The sequence below is a fragment of the Heterodontus francisci genome, chromosome 14 (genome assembly GCF_036365525.1).
Source record: "Heterodontus francisci isolate sHetFra1 chromosome 14, sHetFra1.hap1, whole genome shotgun sequence".
Classification (NCBI taxonomy): Eukaryota; Metazoa; Chordata; class Chondrichthyes; order Heterodontiformes; family Heterodontidae; genus Heterodontus; species Heterodontus francisci.
In genome coordinates, this window is record NC_090384.1 from 42,368,706 (window position 1) to 42,386,175 (window position 17,470).

The 17,470-nt window shown below is 42.0% G+C and overlaps 1 protein-coding gene across 8 annotated transcripts in view; it reads left to right on the top strand.

Annotated features, from left to right (window-relative positions):
* Positions 1-17,470, top strand: part of LOC137376993 (oxysterol-binding protein-related protein 8-like) — a 209,723-nt gene that overhangs the window by 175,009 nt on the left and 17,244 nt on the right. For 7 of the 8 annotated variants that reach the window (XM_068046065.1, XM_068046064.1, XM_068046066.1 and 4 more), the window contains 7 exons: positions 91-189; positions 938-1,034; positions 2,026-2,124; positions 5,387-5,484; positions 5,962-6,051; positions 11,583-11,719; positions 14,490-14,675. In XM_068046065.1, the coding sequence (XP_067902166.1) occupies positions 91-189; positions 938-1,034; positions 2,026-2,124; positions 5,387-5,484; positions 5,962-6,051; positions 11,583-11,719; positions 14,490-14,675 (806 nt within the window). The remainder of the gene's footprint in view (positions 1-90; positions 190-937; positions 1,035-2,025; positions 2,125-5,386; positions 5,485-5,961; positions 6,052-11,582; positions 11,720-14,489; positions 14,676-17,470) is intronic. The other variant, XM_068046070.1, reaches the window with a different exon arrangement.

Below are 17,470 nucleotides of genomic sequence, written 5' to 3' on the forward strand. Positions count from 1 at the left end.
TAACTGAAACTAGATTGACAGCCATATTGACAGGCAGGGATGATGGATGGTCACATTTTCTTTCTTCCTCACGCCCTTTGTTTCCTGCAGGGTTTGAAAAAACCATATAATCCTATCCTGGGAGAGACTTTTCGCTGCTACTGGTACCACCCCAAAACCAACAGCTGCACCTTCTACATTGCAGAACAGGTAACCCTCACATTAAATTGATGTATGCTACATCCCTCTCCGTGGAATGCTGTGTAGAGTAAAATACCAATGGTGTCTGTGCCCAGCCTGGCTTTGGATCCTACTGTAGATATTCTGACTTGCATAATGCAATAATCAACCTTTGGAGGGCAATTGTCAAATATTTTGAATCACTACAATGCCTTCTCTGAGAGGAATATCAGGACAACTGTTAGGGTGGAAATAAAGATCATTGACTTGAAATGTTAGCTCTGTTTCTCTCTTCACACATATCACCTGGCCTGCTGGGTATTTCCAGCATTTTCAGTTTTAATTTCAGATTTCTAGCATCTGCAGTATTTGCTTTTGTAAAAGTTAGAGTGGGTCTATCTAAAAGGGATGCCAGGCACTTGTTACGATTGAATCTGTACAATGGGAATGTTGGATAGGCGTTGGAGATAAAGAAAAGTACCATATAGATTCCAAGGAGTAAAAATGTCTGAAATTGTGTCAGGTGAGCATTGGTGATGGGGAGAAAAGTCTTGGGATGGTGGGTGGAGGTAGACAGGGATATCAATGAAATTCTTAGTGAGGAACAGAGATGCCTGCACCAGTGTCAGGGAGAGATGTGAGATCAGGGTGTTACACAAGTTTCGTTTTAGGGGCGGGTGTTGGATTAGAGGCAGTCATATAGCAGTCCCTTCCGTTAAGGAATGTTTTCCAAATGAACACAAAATTCAGATTAACTGTCCTTTCTGCTCCTTCGCAGGTATCCCATCATCCCCCAGTGTCTGCCTTTTACATAAGTAATAGGAAGGACAATTTCTGTATCAGCGGCTCTATCCTGGCCCGCTCCAAGTTTTATGGTAAGATATTTAATAGCAATCAGGATCTTCTAATAAGTATTGTTCTAGTTTATAGCATCTTGTGGGGAGGGTGGTGGGTGGAGGTTGATGGGGGAGAGGGAGAGTGGGGGGAAAGAAAGTGTGTGACAGTCAGAGAAATGGGGAGATTTTGATTGCAATGGAAATGGTTTATGGTATCAGATGGTCTTCTTGAGTGTGAGTAACAGGATAGTCTCAACTACTGTATGTTTTACCAAGACCTTATAAACAATGAACTTCGACACAAATCTGTATCCCAGCTGATAGGTGAAAATTTACTTCCTCTTCTGGCTGTAAGGGTATTGCAGGGATAATTCTACACTGCTAGCATGAAAACCAGGTGCAAAGGGAGCACGATCAGAGATAGGTACACCACGACTATAGCTCCAATTCTCCAATCCCTCATCCAATGAGAATGGTTCCCTCCTGGTGGGGATTGTGGAAATACACCTTATGTGAAATGTGTTTGAGCAGTCCCAATTGAGTATGGGCCATGAGCACTAACCGCCCTATCTCAGTATCAATTAGCAAACTCACAACAAGAAAAAACGCTTTCAGGGATGCTGTTGTGAGCTTGGGGCTGAAACACATTGGGTCACTTAGTTATACTTCATCGGCTGTAAAGCACATTGGGATGTCCTGAGTTCATTAAAGGCAGTATATGAATGCAAGTTTTATTTTTCAGTATGGAGGAAGCTTTAATCTGCCTCCAACCCTTGCTGTAATTGAAATGGAAAGTGTTCCATTCCCTACCACTACCATCCTGATTGAGGTTAATGTTTTTAACAAAATCTAGAAGCTCAGACAAATAATGGCAAAGAGGATCTCAGATTGCATGGACTCCACAACTGACATACTGGTGCCACAGGTCCTGTTAGATTGCTCACTTTTTCACTGCACTATAAATTCTGCTTAGAGCAAAGAGGTGTAAGCTGCTCCATTCTCTGAGAATCTTTTTATTTCTCTCCTGCAGGTAACTCAATGTCTGCTATATTGGATGGGAAAGCACGACTGCGGTTCCTCAACAGATGCGAGGATTACATCATCAGCATGCCATACGCACACTGTAAAGGTATAGCTCCGGCTGCTGTTTGTTTTGTGCCTCTATGATTTGTGGTTTCATACCAGTACAGAACTGGAATGCAGCTCACAAAATAGGTTTGGGGAGGCTCTTCAGTTCATTCGAGCTCATCCTTCTGGAATACCAACCCTACCATCCTCCCATTACAGCCTCTAGCTGTTTCTAGAATGTTCTGGGCAATGGTCTGGGTTCAACTACTCTTGCTGGCAACTTGTTGCAGCTGTCGATCACCTGTGGAAAGAAATACTTCCTGATGCAGGGAGGGTGAGCAACTCAGGTCTCAAACCAGTGTCTTCAACTTAAACAAGGGCAATTACAGAGGTATGAAGGAAGAGTTGTCTAAAGTGGGCTGGGAAGATAGACTACAGGAGAAGTCAGTAGATGAGCAGTGGCAGACTTTTAAGCAGATATTTCATAACACTCAGCAAACATTTATTTCAGTCAGAAGGAAGAACTTGAAGAGAACAATGAACCACCCGTGGATAACAAAGGAAGTTAAGAGTATCAGATCAAAAGCAAAGGCATATAATGTGGCGAAAACGTGTGTTAGGCCAGAGGATTGGGAAGTTTTTAGAAACCAGCAGCGGATAACTAAAAAACTAATAAAGAGGGAGAAAATTGATTATGAGAATAAATTGGCAAGAAATATAAAAACGAACAGTAAGAGCTTCTACGGGTATATTAAAAAGAAGAGAGTAGCTAAAGTAAGTGTGAGACCCTTAGAGGATGAGACTGGGGAATTAATAACAGGGAACAGGGAAATGGCAGATAATTTAAACCAATATTTTGCAACAGTCTTCATGGTGGAGGACACTATAAACATCCCAATAATAATAAATGAACAAGGTGTAAATGGGAAGGAGGAACTTGTAACAATCTCTATCACAAGGGAAAAGGTGCTGGACAAACTGATGGGACTAAAGGCAGACAAGTCGCCAGGACCTGACGGCTTGCACCCAAGGGTTTTAAAAGAAGTAGCTGCAGAGATAGTGGAGGCATCGCTCATAATATACCAAAACTCATTGGATTCTGGTAGGGTAACAGTGGATTGGAAAACTGCTAATGTGACACCCCTATTCAAGAAAGGAGGGAGGCAGAAAGCACAAAACTATAGACCAGTTAGCTTAACATCAGTCATGGGGAAAATGCTAGAGTTCATTATTAAGGAAGAAATAGCAGGACATTTAGAAAAACATAATGCAATCAAACAGAGTTAACATGGTTTTATGACCGGGAAATCATGTTTGACAAATTTGAAGATATAACAAGCAGAGTGGATAAAGGGGAACCAGTAGATGTTGTGTATTTGGATTTTCAGAAGGCGCCACATAAAAAGTTATTGCACAAAATAGGAGCTCAGGGTATTGGAGGTAATGTGTTGGCATGGATTGAGGATTGGTTAACACACAGAAGGCAGAGGGTCAAATCAATGGGTCTTTTTCAGGTTGGAAAGCCGTAACTAGTGGGGTGCTACAAGGATCGGCCCTAGGGCCTCAGCTATTTACTATCTATATTAATGACTTCGAGGAAGGGACAGAGTGTAGTGTATGCAAATTGGCTGATGCTACAAAAATAGGTGGGAAGGCATGTAGTCATGAGGACACAAAGAATCTGCATAGGGATATAGATAGGTTAAGTGAGTGGGCAAAAATTTGGCAGATGGTGTTCAATGTGGGAAAGTGTGAGGTAATCCACCTTGGTTGGAAAAATATAAAGGCAGATTATTATTTAGATGGAGAAAGACTACAAAATATTGCAGTACTGAGGGATTTGGGTGTTCTTGTGCATGAAACACAAAAGGTTAGCATGCAGGTGCAGCAAGTAATTAGGAAGGCAAATGGAATTTATTGCTAGGGGTTTAGAGTTTAAAAATAGGGAAGTACTGTTACAACTGTACAGGGAGTTGGTGAGGCCACACCTGGAGTACTGCGTACAGTTTTGGTCCCTGTATTTAAAGAAGAATATACTAGCATTGGAGGCAGTTCAGAAAAGGTTCACTAGGCTGATTCCCGGGATGAAGGGACTGTCTTATCAAGAGCGGCTAAACAGGTTAGGCCTTTATTCATTGGAGTTTAGAAGAATGAGAGGTGATCTTATAGAAACATATAAGATTTTAAGGGGGCTCGACAGGGTAGATGTTGAGAAGATGTTTCCACTAGTGGGGGAATCTCGAACTAGGGGACATAGTTACTGAATAAGGGGGCACACATTTAAAACTGAGATGCAAAGGAATTTCTTCTCTCAGAGGGTGGTGAATCTCTGGAATTTTCTGCCTCAGAGAGTTGTGGAGGCGAGATCACTAAATGTATTTAAGGAGGAGGTAGATAGATTTTTGAAATCTCGGGGAGTCGAGGGTTAGGCAGAGCAGGCCCTAAAGAGAAGTTGAGGACTGGGACAGATCAACCATGATCTTACTGAATGGCGGGGCAGGCTTGAGGGGCTGAATGGCCTACTCCTGCTCCTATTTCTTATGTTCTTATGCCACAGCTATTGTCATTCTTTCCAACTGCCTGTCCAACATGAAGACATGGATGAAACAAAACTTTCTCAGTCTATTTTGTTCCCTACACACTCTGCTCCATCAGTAGTCGATACTTCTTTAGCCACCTTGCCCCCACCATCTGGAGCTTCCTTCCTCATTTTCTCTATCTTGCTACCTCCATCCCTGCCCTCAGATACCTCCGTAAGACCTTTCTCTTCAACTGTGTATTCATAGCTCCAGATGCTTCCATTTATATTCCTCAGTCATTGTCCCTACTCTGTAAAGTACTCCAAAGTGTCTTTTTGTAAGAAAAGGGTACTGTAGAAATGCAAATTATTGTTGATGTACATCTTGAATTTCTCACTTACAACTCTGATGTTGTGCCCCTTGTCCTGCTTCTGTTGTATTGTTCATTCATTCAACCATACCCACCATTTCTTTCCAATGCCAAACAGCCTTTGCAAAGGCTAAAAAAATTAACTGACCATTTTTGAGCCTTGAGAAAGGCTCCAACATTTTTACGTTTTTGTAAGCAGACACTTATCTTACAGTGACTGCATTCCTTTATTTTTAGTTATGTACTGCATGATCTGAAGCCCTCTTTATTGCACTCCCTCTGCAAAGCTTAGGCTGAACAAGGACCATACAGTGAGGTCATCTCTGCTTTCCACTAAAGCCAGTCCACATGGTTAAATATCATTCACCGTAAGAAAAAAAGTTATGTTAATATTGCCACCATCCAAGTACCAATATTTACCCTTTATGCCCCAGGGCTTTTGTATGGAACACTAACACTGGAGATGGGAGGGAAGATAACCATTGAGTGTGAGAAAACCCACTACAAGGCAGAGCTCGAGTTCAAACTGAAGGTAAGAGGGAGACCTTGCCCAGTGCTCCAGTTTGGCAGCTGTCTGCTATATCACATTAATGTATCCTGTACAGTTACATTGAGATATTTATAAACTGAAATGTGTGTGACTGTAAGGAGAACTATACATGCAATGGGATAGACTTTTGTCTTCACCGCCTGAGTGGTAATCTGGTAGATTACCTGTTTGTTGTAGAACCCATTGATGCAATGGAATGAGAATCCAGTGGGATATATAACAACTGGCAATCTGCTCCATCCGATTAATGCCCACGTGATATTTACACAAATCTATCCTCTATATCCAGGGCTCTTGTAAACAGAGTTTGACAGCTGCCCAAGTACTTAGCAAACATTCCCTGAAATTGTACTAAATCACACCTGCCACATCAGGAATCTTTAGTTCATTCTGATTCAGTGATGCATGCTTTACTGAATTTTACAATTCCAATTGTAATTATCTCCTGTTTACTGGCAGCCTTTCCTGGGAGGCAGTGATACTGTGAACCAGATCACAGGAAAGATACTGCTGGGAGAGGAGGTACAGGCCACACTCGAGGGACACTGGGTAAGTGCTTACAGCCATTTTGGGCTCGGTGTCAAAATCAATTCTCTGTTTTGAATGGCTTTTCTGTTTTCCCAATTATCCCCCATCCGTCTAATGAATCTTGCAAAGGTTCCATGGGTACCGCCCATCCTACTAATTGGCAGTTCTTTCTGTGTGAAACTAGTCAGTTAGTATTGGCAGATTATTGAATTGTGCAGGCATTATGGATGAGTCCAATCTTGTCTTTACTCCTCATCCACACTTGTATTTTCCAGTCCTAGAGCAGAGTTCACTTGTAGCATGCCAACTGCAGCCCCAAGATGACACATTGTGCTAATTCAGCACAGACTGACCTGAGATCTTCCAGTCGGTATAGCTTATTACCAAACCAAACAGTGTATTTTCCACTGGGCTATTATATGTGTCAGCTTTGCTTGTTAGTTATTGGTTAAAGGAATTCCATTGTAGAACAACCTCCTCACCTGTCTGCGTCAATTTAAACTATGGTTTACTTGTTCACTGATTGCCCAACTTCGGAAGAGGGAGGCTGCATTCCTCCACAAACTCTGTCCCTCATGGACGATCTGGAATGTTTCTTCACCTTTCAGAAGTCATCACTTTTTAAGTCATAGTGTTCGCTAACCTCTGGGACCTGGTTTCAAATGGATGAGAGCAAATGAGTGAAAGTCTCATTGGTCTGTTGGTCATATGTGTAGTTCTTGGTAAGCAGGGGACTAAAGCAAAACATGTCTCCTACTTCAAAACTAAATTAGTAATCTCACTCCAAGTTGATGGCTTGTTTTAGTATCCTGTCAAAAGGCTGATAAAAGCCTTCCTTAATATGCACCATTGGGCAAAGTGGTGTTATCTAAATAAGAGATGTTTCTCTTTACAGATATTCAGTTTGGTGAATTTCATTGTACTGTTGTTTAGGGCCTAAGCTTAAGGTAATTGGCAATTTTTGAAACAATATTGAGAAAATGCATCAGTGTTGGGGTATTCAACAAGTTCTTTAATGAGTGTGAAAGAATCCCACAATGCTTCTGGTGTTTATATTTTTGATTGAGCAAATCTACCTCAAAATATACATCGTTAAGTCCAATTATTACACACATGATTTAAAACACAATCATATATTAACCCAACCCCCCTTTAATTGATAACTGAGAATTGAATGCAATTTTATTTTTCCAAATACTGCCAATCAGAGACAAACAAAACAGTATATGACCTAAACCAGACCCTAAACTCCTGCATTACCAGCAGCCACCTGAGTGAGTGGGTGTAAAGAGGAAACTCTCCTTTGGCGACTCCATTGTTACTGCTGGTTATTTATCATTTGCTGGATGCTGCTCCTTACCAAATGAATTGAGGAAATGCCCTATCATTTTGATGCTGTATGTGATAATAGAAGAACACAAGAGCACAATAAATAGACCATTTGGCCCATCAAGCCTGCTCTGTCATTCAATATGAACCTGCCTCATCTTGGGCTTCAATTCCACTTTCCTGTCCACACCCCATATCCCTTGATTCTGTGCGAGACCAAATATCTATTCATCCCAGCCTTAAATGTATTCAACGATAGAGCATCCACAACCCTCTGAGGTAGAGAATCCCAAAGATTCACAACCCTTTAAGTGTAGTAATTTCTCCTCATCTCAGTCCTGAATGGTTGGCCTCTTATCCTGGGACTGTGCCCCCGGGTTCTAGATTCCCCGACCAGCGGAAACAATCTCTCAGCCTCTACCTATCAAGCGCTTTCAGAGTCTTGTATGTCTCAATTAGATCACCTCTCATTCTTCCAAACTCCAGAGAACTTAGGCCCAATTTACTCAGCCTCTCATCATAGGACAACCCCCTCATCCCAGGGGCCAATTTAGTAAATCTTTGCTGCACCGCCTCCAGTGCAAGTATATCCTTTCTTAAATGTGGAGACCAAAACGGCACACAGTATTCCAGGTGCGATCTCACCAAAGCCCTGTACAAACTTAGTAAGACTCTTTATTCCTGTCATAAAGGAAAATACTGTGGATGCTAGAAATCTGAAACAAAAACAGAAAGTGCTGGAAATACTCAGCAGGTCTGGCAGCATCTGTGGAAAGAGAAGCAGAGTTAATGTTTCAGGTCTGTGATCTTTCATCAGAAGTCACAGACCTGAAACGTTAACTCTGCTTCTTTCTGCATAAATGCTGCCAGGCCTGCTGAGTATTTCCAGCACTTTGTTTTTATTTCTTTATTCCTGTACTCCAATCCCCTTGAAATAAAGACCAACATGCCATTTGCCTGCTGCATCTGCATGTTAACTTTGTGCGTTCCTTGTACAAGTACCCCCAAGTCTTTCTGAACATAAAACACTTACCAGTTTCCCACCTTTTAAAAAATATTCTGCTTTTCTATTTTTACAACCATAGTGAACAACTTCACACTTCCCTACATTATACTCCATTTGCCATCTTGTTGCCCAATCACTTAACCTGTCTATATCTCTGCAGCCTCTCTATGTCCTCCCCACAGCTTACCTTTCCACTGAGCTTTGTATCATCAGCAAACTGAGATACATTACTCTCTGGCTGTTCATCCAAGTCATTAATATAGGGTGTAAATAGCTGAGGACCCAGCACTGATCCTTGCAGCACCGCACTATTCACTGCCTGCCAACTTGAAAATGCCCCATTTATGCCCACTCTCTGCTTCCTGTACATTAACCAATCTTCTAGCTATGCTAATATATTATCCCTAACACCATGAGCTATTAATCTTTTATGTGGCACCTTATCGAATGCCTTTTTGGAAATCCAGGTAGATGACATCTTACTGGTTTCCCTTTATCTACCCTACTAGTTACATCCTCAAAAAACTCTAATAAATTTGTCAAACAGGATCTCCCTTTAGTAAAACCATGCTGACTTGTTCTAATCATTCTATGCTTTTCCAAGTGCAATGTTAAGACTTCTTCAATAATAGTTTCCAGCATCTTCCCAATGACTGTTTTCTCTCTACCTCCTTTCTTGAAAAATGGTGTAACATTTGCCAACTTCCAGTCTGATGGGGCCATTCCTGACTCTAAGGAATTCTGGAAAATCATAGCCAGTACATTCATTATCTCTGCAGCTATCTCTTTAGAACCGTAGGGTGCAGGCCATCTGGTCCTGGGGACTTGTCAGATTTTAGTCCCTCAAGTTTCTCCAATACTTTTTCTCGGCTGATAACAATTTCCTCACTCTTTTTAGCCCCTAGCTTACTGCCTATTTCTGGTATGGAACTTGTGTCTTCTGCTGTGATGACTGAACTGCCTCTCCCATTTCCTCATTCTCCATGATGATTTCTCCTGTCTCTGCCTCTAAGGGACCAATGTCTACTTTAGCTACTCTCTTTTTATGAACTTATAAAAGCTCTTACAATCTGTTTTTATATTGCTGGCTAGTTTACTCTCGTATCTATTTTTTTTCCTTTTTATTAACTTTTTGGTGGCCCTTTGCTGGTTTCTAAAACACTCCCAATCGTCAGACTTGCTACTAGTTTTTGCAACATTGTAAGCCGCTTCTTTTAGTCTAATACTCTCCTTAACTTCCTGAGTGAGTCACGGATGGGCCTTTCTTGATGAGATTTTGTTTTGAACGAAATGTACTTTTGTTGAACCCTCTGAATTGTTTCTTTAAATGTTTCCCACTCTTTATTTATCGCCATACCTTCCAGTCTATTTACCCAATTAACCTTAGCCAGTTCTCCCCTCATACCTTCGTAAATGGCTTTGTTTAAGTTTAAGATTCTTGTTTGTGATTGAAATGTGAGACTTTAAAACTTAACATGAAATTTAGTGGTATTATGATCATTTTTTCCCAGTGGATCTTTTACAATAACATTGCTTATTACCCCGGCTGCATTACACAATAAAAGATCTAAGATAACTTTATCCCTAGTTGGTTCTACAACGTATTGCACCAAGAAATTGTCATGAAAACATTCTACAAACTCATCTCCTGGACCACTGTTGCCAAATTGATTGTCCCAGTCTATATGCAGATTAAGATCTCCTACAACTAATACATTACCTTTTTTACACACTCCAATAATTTCCCATTTAATGTTCTGTCCAATCATATAACTACTGTTAGGGGGCCAGTAAACTACTCCCACCAGTGTTTTCTGAATCCTGCTATTCCTAATTTTCACCCATTAATGTCCTTATGTCATCCTTTACTATCAGGGCTACCCCTCCTCCTTTGCCATTCTGTCTGTCTCTCCAAATATTGTGTACCCTGGAATATTCATTTCCCAACTTTGATCTCTGTGTAACCATGTCTTGGTAATGGCAATTAGTTCTGGATCATTTGCCTCTATTCGTGTCACTTGTTCATCTATCTTATTACAGATGCTTAGTGCATTCAGATAAAGGAACTTTAATTTCATTTTTTTACCTCTGTTCCCTGCAATGACCTTATTTGCCGACGTACAATTTTTGTTAAACTCTCTGTCCCTTCCTGTCCCATAATCACAATGTTCTCCCTGTTAGCCTAATTTCTCTGCATTTATTTATTTTATTTAGAGATACAGCACTGAAACAGGCCCTTCAGCACAGTGGCGCAGTGGTTAGCACCGCAGCCTCACAGCTCCAGGGACCCGGGTTCAATTCTGGGTACTGCCTGTGCAGAGTTTGTAAGTTCTCCCTGTGTCTGCGTGGGTTTTCGCCGGGTGCTCCGGTTTCCTCCCACATCCAAAAGACTTGCAGGTGATAGGTAAATTGGCCGTTGTAAATTGCCCCTAGGTGATAGGGAATATGGGATTACTGTAGAATATGGGATTACTGTAGGGTTAGTATAAAGGGGTGGTTGTTGGTCGGCACAGACTCGGCATTGGATCGCCCTGCCCCACCATGTCTGAAACAAAACAACAACCGCGACCAGGCCTGACCTCATCTGTGACTAATTGCACTAAGTGTCTTGCATTGCCCATCCAAAGCGCCGAATAAACTGAGCAACCAGATTGGCCACATCTAACCCAGAAGAGCAAGTTAGGCCAAGATATTGGTCGGAGGGCAGCTGCAGATTGGAAGGACAGATGAAACAAGAGTTTCTATTGACTATTTTTGATGGACCCCTTGAAACCTTCTTGTGGCCACATGGAGGCCACGGACCTCGGTTGAGAACCCCTGCTACACCTGACCTGGATGTCACTGATGGGGTCGTGTCAATAACAGAGGCCTTTACCCCACAAATAATTTTTGCTGCACCTGACCTGTGAGCAGTGTTGACTCTGTGTCTAATCCATGTTGCACGTGAAGAGGGAGTACTTGGTGTGGTCACTAATCTCACTTATATGATTAGCATAAAATTCACAAACTATTTTTAAACTAACAATTAGAATATCAGGAAGTAGAATAATCAGATAAAAACTGCAGATAAAATTTCCAGCACTCTCTTTTTATTTCAGATTTCCAACATCCGCAGTATTTTGCTTTTATAGAATAAGCAGATGATGGTACCAGAACATCTTTGGGAAATATGAGCCTTTCCATGTCATTATGCTATTTTTTCTCCTTTGTGCAACAGGATCGGGACGTGTGTATCCATGACAAAAAAACTGGGCTCGCTGTTATGTTCTGGAGTGTCACCAATGAGATTCGGAAACAGCGTCTAGTGCGTCATGTTGTATGGTTGGAGGAGCAGGACGAATTTGAGTCTGAAAGGTATGTCAGATGGGAGTCAACAATATCACACCTTTAGATAAAGAAAAAGGAAAGTAAATGACTGCTCTGAGGTGAACATCCCATGCAAATTATTATATGAGGGCCATAAATTGGCTACAGGAACTTCCTCTTTCCTTTCACTTTGCAAAGCAGGGTCAATCAGTAAGTCTGAAGCTACAATCTTAACCCAATTTAACTGCTTCTGTTTTGCCCAATTTCACCTCAGAGTCAGAAACTTTTGGGTTCAAGATCTATTTCCAGGATTTGAGGCATGACCTACACTGGTGCTCTAGTGCCCTCCCTAAGATGATGTGTTAAACTGTGAGGACCCTTCTACCTGTTCAGATGGACAGTTCTTGTGTCCTGGAAAGCATTCCTTCCTCAACCAGCATAACTAAAAATAGATTAACTGGTCAATCATCTCATTACTATTTATGTGATTATACTGTGTAGTTCACTGCCATATTTGACTATATAGTCATTGCACTTCAAATTAATTATTTGTACTTGAAATATTTTGAGATGTTTCGGTGAAATGTGATAAGGAGCAACACTTTCTTTGACTTTGCTGAAACAATTGTATTTAGAGCTAGCCAGGATGAGCAGTCCTCCAATGGGATGTTCAGTATAGTGGGACCTGACCTGTGTTTCTGAACTCAGTCAGATCTCCATTTTAAAAAAATGAAAATTAATATTCTGTAAATGAAGAACAGGAAATGAATCTTTCAAGGTTACAGTATACAACAGGCTGTGCTAAGAGGTTGGTTATAATTTGTATCTTCAGTATTGTAAATATGTAGTTGTTATAACAGCTGGCTCCTGTATTATTCTACCCAAAGGCTGGGACCCACCTGCCTCCTATGGTAATATGTTGAATACATCAGCCAGGACTTGGCATGCTTCATTATTACTGGGCTCTATACAGCTCCCACAATTCAGTACAGCTCCCAGGACCCAGTGTTTTGCTTTTTTAAAAAAAATTCGTTCATGGGATGTGGGCGTCGCTGGCTAGGCCAGCATTTATTGTCCATCCCTAATTGCCCTCGAGAAGGTGGTGGTGAGCCGCCTTCTTGAAGCTGCAATCCACGTGGGGTAGGTACACCCACAGTGTTCTTAGGAAGGGAATTCCAGGATTTTGACCCTGTGACAGTGAAGGAATGGCGATATAGTTCAAAATCAAGATGGTGTATGACTTGGAGGGGAGCTTGCAGATGGTGGTGTTCCCATGCATCTGCTGTTTTAATAGCTTCTGTGTAGCTGCCAGGTCTTGACATACCCCTGTGTTGAGTACTATATAATGAAGGACTTGACGTCACCCTGCACTATGGGTTCTATACAGCACAAGGATCTGGCATGTCCCTGTATTAATGGATTCAGTGTAACAGCTGGGAATCCTTAACAATACCCTAAGAAAATCATAGTATGATCAGACAAAGTCAACATGGTTTTACAAAAGGGAAATCATGTTTGACAAACTTATTAGAGTTTTTACTAGTAAGTTAGATAAAGGGGAACCAGTTGATATAGTATACTCTGAATTCCAAAAGGCATTCAATAAGGTGCCACACAAAAGGTTAATACACAAGATAAGGGCTCATGGAGTTGGGGGTAATATATTAGCACAGATAGAGGATTGGTTAACGGACAGGAAGCAAAGAATAGGGATGAACAGGTCATTTTCAAGTTGGCAGGCTACTAGTGGAATGCTGCAAGGATCAGTGCTGGGGCCTCAGCTATTTACAATCTACATTCATGAATTAGATGAAAAGACTGAGAGTAATGTATCTATGTTTAAAGCTATGTGGGAATGTAAGCTGTGAGGAGAACACTAAAAGACTGCAACGAGATATAGACAGGTTAAGTGAGTGGGCAACAAGGTGGCAGGTGGAGTATAATGTGAGGAAGTGTGAGGTTATTCACTTTGATAGTAAGAATAGAAAAGCAGAAATTTTTTTAAAAGGCGTGAAACTTGTAAATGTTGACGTTCAGAGGGACTTGGGTGTAATCGTACAAGGAACACAAAGTTATCATACTGGTACAGCAAGCAATTAGGAAGACAAGTGGCATGATAGCCTTTATTGCAAGAGAAGTACAAGAATAAGGAAGCCTTGCTACAATTGTACAGGGCTTTGGTGAGACCACACCTGGAGTACTGTGCACAGTTTTGGTCTCTATATCTAAGGAAGGATATACTTGCCTTGGAGGCAGTAAAACAAAGGTGCACTAGATTGATTCCTGGAATGAGAGGGTTGACTTGCCATGAGAGGCTGAGTAATTTAGAAATATACTCTCTGGAGTTCAGAAGAATGAGAAGTGATCTCATTAAAACATAGAAGATTCTGAAGGGGCTTGACAGGGTAGACACCGGGAGGTTGTTTCCCCTGGCTGGGGAATCTGGAACATGGGCACAGTCTCAGGATAAGGGGCCCATCATTCAGGACTGAGATGAGGAGAAATTTCTTCACTTAAAGGGTTGTGAATCTTTGGAATTCTCTACTCCAGAGGGTTATGGATTCTCCATCATTGAATATATTTCAGGCTGAGATAGACAAATTTTCGGTCACTGTGGGAATATGGATGGGAAAATGGAGTTAAAGTAGATGATCAGCCATTATCATACTGAATGGAGAAGCAGGCTCGAGGGGCTGTATGGTCTACTCCTGCTCCTATTTCTTATGTTCTCATGAGCTAGCATGCTGCTCTATTAGTGAATTCTTTACAGCAGTGGTATTACAGGGGAAGTTTGTAATCCTTTCTACTATTCTTCTAGGCTGTGGCAGCAAGTGACCAGAGCAATAAAGAACCGTGATCAGGAACAGGCGACACAGGAGAAATTTATTCTAGAGGAAGCACAGCGCAAGGCTTCCAAGGAGCGTAATGAGAAACATGAGGACTGGGTGGCACGACTCTTCCAGCAGGATGTGGTGACAAAGAACTGGCAGTACAAATTCACAGAGTACGTAGCCCTCATCACACCTACTCATACACTGCAAAGGAAAATAAACTTATTAACTCTCCTGCCCACATGCCCTGCTGGTTGGATAAAGCTACCGTCCAATTTCTAAAGTGTCCTATGGGCAACGAATTGCTCATGTTCAATCTCCTGAGCTAGTTTACCTCACTCAGGGCAGAGGTACAGCAGGTATCTGCTGCTGATTTATGCCCAATGACCCCTGCTGGAAAGCATATGTGGGTGGATGTCAGGCGAGGACAGAACTGAGCTGAGCTGTGATGTAACCCCCATTGCTTAATAGCCTGATGACACTGTGCTTGGGTTTTTCTACTTCTGTGTTAACCAGCCTGCAATTTTCCTATTCTCTTTAATGCAATATGCCAGCCTCTCACTCTCGGATCACACATGAAGAAAGGCCATTTGGATGAGGTACTGGGGTCTTCTGGCACGTGGGTGACCCTACCCAAAAAGAATCAGTACCTTCAGATGAGCAAAAGAAAAGTTGGTACAAAAATAAATCAGAACAATAAATGCCCTGGACAGTATTTAAACTGCAGTCTGGTATTAACACCTGACAGCATGGTGTGTTCGGTGTGTCAGTTTGTTATTGGCACATAACAGCTGGCACTACTGATGTGCTTAGAATTTTTTTTGCTTTTATATTTTCGCCCACATTTCTAACACCTGTCCCAGCTCCTTCATGAGCAGCAAGAGTTCCTCGAGTGTGTTCAGGAACTATTTCTGCAGCAGTATGTTTCTGGCCCAACTAGAAAGGAGCAATGCTAGACCTGGTTCTTGGGAATGAGGTGGGCCAAGTGGATCAAGTGTCAGTAGAACATTGAGGGGACAGTGATCATTGTATCATAAGGCTTAGACTGATTATGGAAAATGACAAAGAATGATCCAGAGTAGGAATAATTAAGTGGGGGAAAGCCAACTTCAATGGGGTAAGAACGGATCTGGGCCGAATAAATTGGAGTCAAAGTTTGGCAGATGGCTGAACAAGGGCTACCTTCAAAGAAGAGATCGTTCGGGCACAATCAAGGTATGTTCCTTCGAAGGGGAACGGTAGGGTAAACGAATCCAGAGCTCCCTGGATGACAAAAGAGGTAGAGGTTAAGATAAAGAAGAAAAAGTGTATTTACAACTGATGCCAGATAGAAAATACAATTGAGAACAAGGCTGAATATGGAAGGTTCAGAGGGGGAATGAACAAGCAATAAGAGTGTATGAGAAGAGACTGGCAATTAACATAAAAGGGAATCCAAAAGTTTTCAATAGACATATAAATAGTAAAAGAGTGTTAAAAGGAGTGGGGCCGATTATGGACCAAAAAGGGGATTTGCACATGGAGACAGAGCACATAGCTGAGGTATTAAATGAATACTTTACATCTGTCTTTACAACGGAAGATGATGCAACCCAGGCAATGGTGAAAGAGGAGGTAATTCAGACACTAGAAGGGTTTAAAATTGATAAGGAGGAGATATTGGAGAGGCTGTCTGTACTTAAAGTGGATAAGGCACCAAGACCGGATGAGATGCATCCAAGGATACTGAGGGAAATCAGAATGGATATTGCGGAGGCACTGGCCATGATTTTTCAGTCTTCCTTAGACTCGGGGATGGTGCCAGAGGACTGGAGAACTGCAAACGTTACACCCTTGTTCAAAAAAGGGCGTAAAGATAAGCCCAGCAACTACAGGCCAGTCAGTTTAATTTCAGTGATGGGGAAAATTCTAGAAAGGATAATTTGGGACAAAATTAACAGTCACATTGACAAATGCGGGTTAATTAAAGAAAGCTAGCATGGATTTCTTAAGGGAAAATAATGTTTAATAACTCGCTAGCGTATTTTGAAGAGGTAACAGAGAGGGTTGATGAGGGCAATACAGTTAATGTGGTGTACATGGATTTCCAAAAGGCATTTGATACAGTGCCACACAACAGATTGGTGAGCAAAGTTATAGCTCATGGAATAAACGGGACAGTAGTAACATGGATACGGAATTGGCTGAGTGACAGGAAACAAAGAGCAGTGGGGAATGGATGTTTTTCGGGCTGGAGGAGGGTTTGTAATAGAGTGCCCCAGGGGTCAGTATTGGGACCCTTGCTTTGCCTGATATATATTAATGATCTAGACCTTGGTGGAGAGGGCAAAATTTGCAGATGATATGAAACTTGGAAGCATTATGAATCGTGAGGAGGATAGTGTAGAACTTCAAAAGGACGCAGACAAGTTGGTGGAATGGGCGGACAGGTGGTAGATGAAGTTCAATGCAAAGAAATGTGAAGTGATACATTTGGTAGAAAGAACATGGAGAGACAATATAAAATAAAGGATACAATTCTAAAGGGGGTGCAGGAGCAGAGGGACCTGGGTGTATATGTGAATAAGTCATTGAAGGTGGCAGGACAGGGTGAGAGTGCAGTTAATAAAGCATACAGTATCCTGGGCTTCATTAATAGGATCAGAGGGCTAGATTTTACCTTAGGTGGACTGGAATTCGCCACCGTAAAAGTCAGTGGCGAACCTGCTTCTGCCTAGCCTGGGGATCCATCCCGGGTCCCCGGGTTTTAATTTTTCCGAGGCGGGACTTCCACCCACTTGAGGGAACAAGTCCCGCCTCAGTGAGCTGCTGGCCAATCAGTGGGCTGGCAGCTCTTAGTCCCAGCAGCGACACCGGGAGCGGTGGCCACTGCATGAGCTGCAGCCCAACTGACGACATGGAGCCAGGAGGGAAGGTAAGTTGGGATGCCTCACCAGTGAGATCGGTCGTGCCCTGGTGAGGCTAGAGT